This window comes from Naegleria gruberi, assembly GCF_000004985.1.
Source record: "Naegleria gruberi genomic scaffold NAEGRscaffold_45, whole genome shotgun sequence".
Lineage (NCBI taxonomy): Eukaryota > Heterolobosea > Eutetramitea > Acrasida > Naegleriidae > Naegleria > Naegleria gruberi.
In genome coordinates, this window is record NW_003163282.1 from 5,140 (window position 1) to 7,395 (window position 2,256).

At 25.5% G+C, this 2,256-nt stretch overlaps 1 protein-coding gene across 1 annotated transcript; it reads right to left on the reverse strand.

Annotated features, from left to right (window-relative positions):
- Positions 1-874: 874 nt before the first annotated feature.
- Positions 875-1,750, reverse strand: NAEGRDRAFT_71168 (uncharacterized protein; the record flags this gene model as incomplete). The annotated part of the gene is made up of 1 exon (XM_002673617.1): positions 875-1,750. One exon carries the CDS (start codon positions 1,748-1,750, stop codon positions 875-877), a length of 876 nt encoding a protein of 291 aa, XP_002673663.1.
- Positions 1,751-2,256: the final 506 nt, after the last annotated feature.

A 2,256-nucleotide genomic window follows, 5' to 3' on the forward strand; every position in this document is an offset into this window, starting at 1 on the left:
AAATACTTGACCATTTAATAAATCAATATTATTTATATTCATAATTACATCTAAATCTTTATAACTATTTAAAATAACATCTAAATTAGTTAAATTATTATTTAAAATTATATTAAAATATTCTCCTACTATATTTGTATTCTTATTTTCTATTAATTTTAATATTTTACTATTTAAATCTTGTAATATTGTTAAATCACTTGTCATTTGATAATATTGTATTTTAGATTCTACATGTAAACAATCACTTAAATTTTTACATCCTAATTCTTGTGCTTTTTTAGAACATTGTTCTAATTCGGATGATTGTTTATAATCATTTTGTGATCTTGCCAATGTTAATTCACGTATTATAACTTGTGATTGTAATTGTACAAGCTTTTTAGACATTTTTTTTTTATTGTTATTGTTGTTCATCCGTTGGGCGCTTCTATTATATGATGATGACACCAACAACAATAACAATAAAATTTTATTAGCCTATGGACCAAGATTCACAGGAGAAGGCTTTGGATGACGAAAAGAGAAATAGAATGCGTGAAGAACAAATGTTTGCAAACAGTGTGGAAAGGCCAGGCTTCAAAATAAGAATATTGGAGCAAAAGTAATCTTCATCATGCTAACAAAGAAAATGATTAAATCACATCTGACGTCATTTTCATCATCAAATGCTCCTATTAATTAATTGTTAATAGCAATAATATCTTAATATTCAAAAGTTTTATTTAGATCCATTATTATCATCATCTCCATCATTAAATAATAATTCAAAAAAATAATAATTTAAATAATTGTGGATTAATAATTGAAAATATATGTTCATCTAATTTATTAATTTAACCTATAAACAAGTCAATTAATTGGTTGACTACTCTTAAAAGTAAACTATTCCTATATCTTTTACAATTCTCTTCAGCAATAGATTATTCTTGTTGGCTTGTTTAAAAATCTCATAAAAATCATGACAAGAAATTGCAAAATTGAAAAGAGTTTTCACATTTCCAATAAACTCTAAAATACAATAAATCATGTCATGACTATTTACAAGTGGACTTAAATTGATGAATGGACTTTCAGTATGATCAATAATTGAATCAATAGAATACAACATTTTCCTAAAGGCATCCAATAAATTATCATCCCATTCAATATTACAAGTTTCTCTCTTAATAATTTCAATGAGATGTTGTTTTCTATCCTCCTCTTTATCATCCTCAGAGGAATATTTAGTCTTTTTAGAAGGTGGATATGATAACTCATTATCATTCTCATTCTCATTATTATCATTCTCATCATTACTCAAATAATCCTTGTAATGTTCTCCCAATACATTAACTAAAACTCTATCATTCACATAACAATCAAATTCACACAATTCCAAATATCTTGTCAAGTAAATTGGATGAACATTATTCATTAGTGAATTAATTTGTTCAAAGGGTCTAACATTCTGATACTCTGCAAAACATGCATCATTAAATTGTATTGTTCGTTTTTCTCCTGAAAACATTAAAATTTTAGTTTTATCACTCAGAGTAAATAAAACTAAATGATCATCAAATTCGGAAATGGGAAATCCCCTCATAGCATAAAAAGGTTGTTTATATGAAACGTGAGGAAGAGAGCAAACTAATTCTTCCAAATTTAAATTGTTAATAGAGGAAATTTCAATATTAGAAAGAGCTTTTTCTAGCATGGAAAAATTGATAATGTAAAAATTGTGCATGATCACCATACGTGTTCTGGCCATTTTTTTTTTTAATTCGTAATGTTAATTCCTTTCTTTACTGGAACTAAATAGTATTCTATTTGAATGTTGAAATGGTTTATAATATTACAATGCAAATTGGTATAAACCTATTGATTCATTTCTTAATATCAATGACCTTATGTTATTTCATTAGATGAAACTGTCAATGTCCTTAATTCTTAATAAGTAAACTATCAAAAGGAAAGATTTACCTTTCCACTCTTACAATGAAACTGTAGAAATACTGTTTCTCCATTGGGTTGATTGGCATAATGAGGATGATTAAGTTTCGATTGAAATATGACAAGATTTTTTAATATACCCTATTACAATGGATTTAATGAAGAAATCATTAAACGGTAACAAATAAGATTTTAAAAAGATATTCCAACAAGATATTTAGAATAGATATTTATCATTCAATAATAATTTATAAATCATCTCATTTTCTCCACTAATATTATTGAATATTATAGTGTTTTAAGAGTNGGTGTATGGAGTAATAA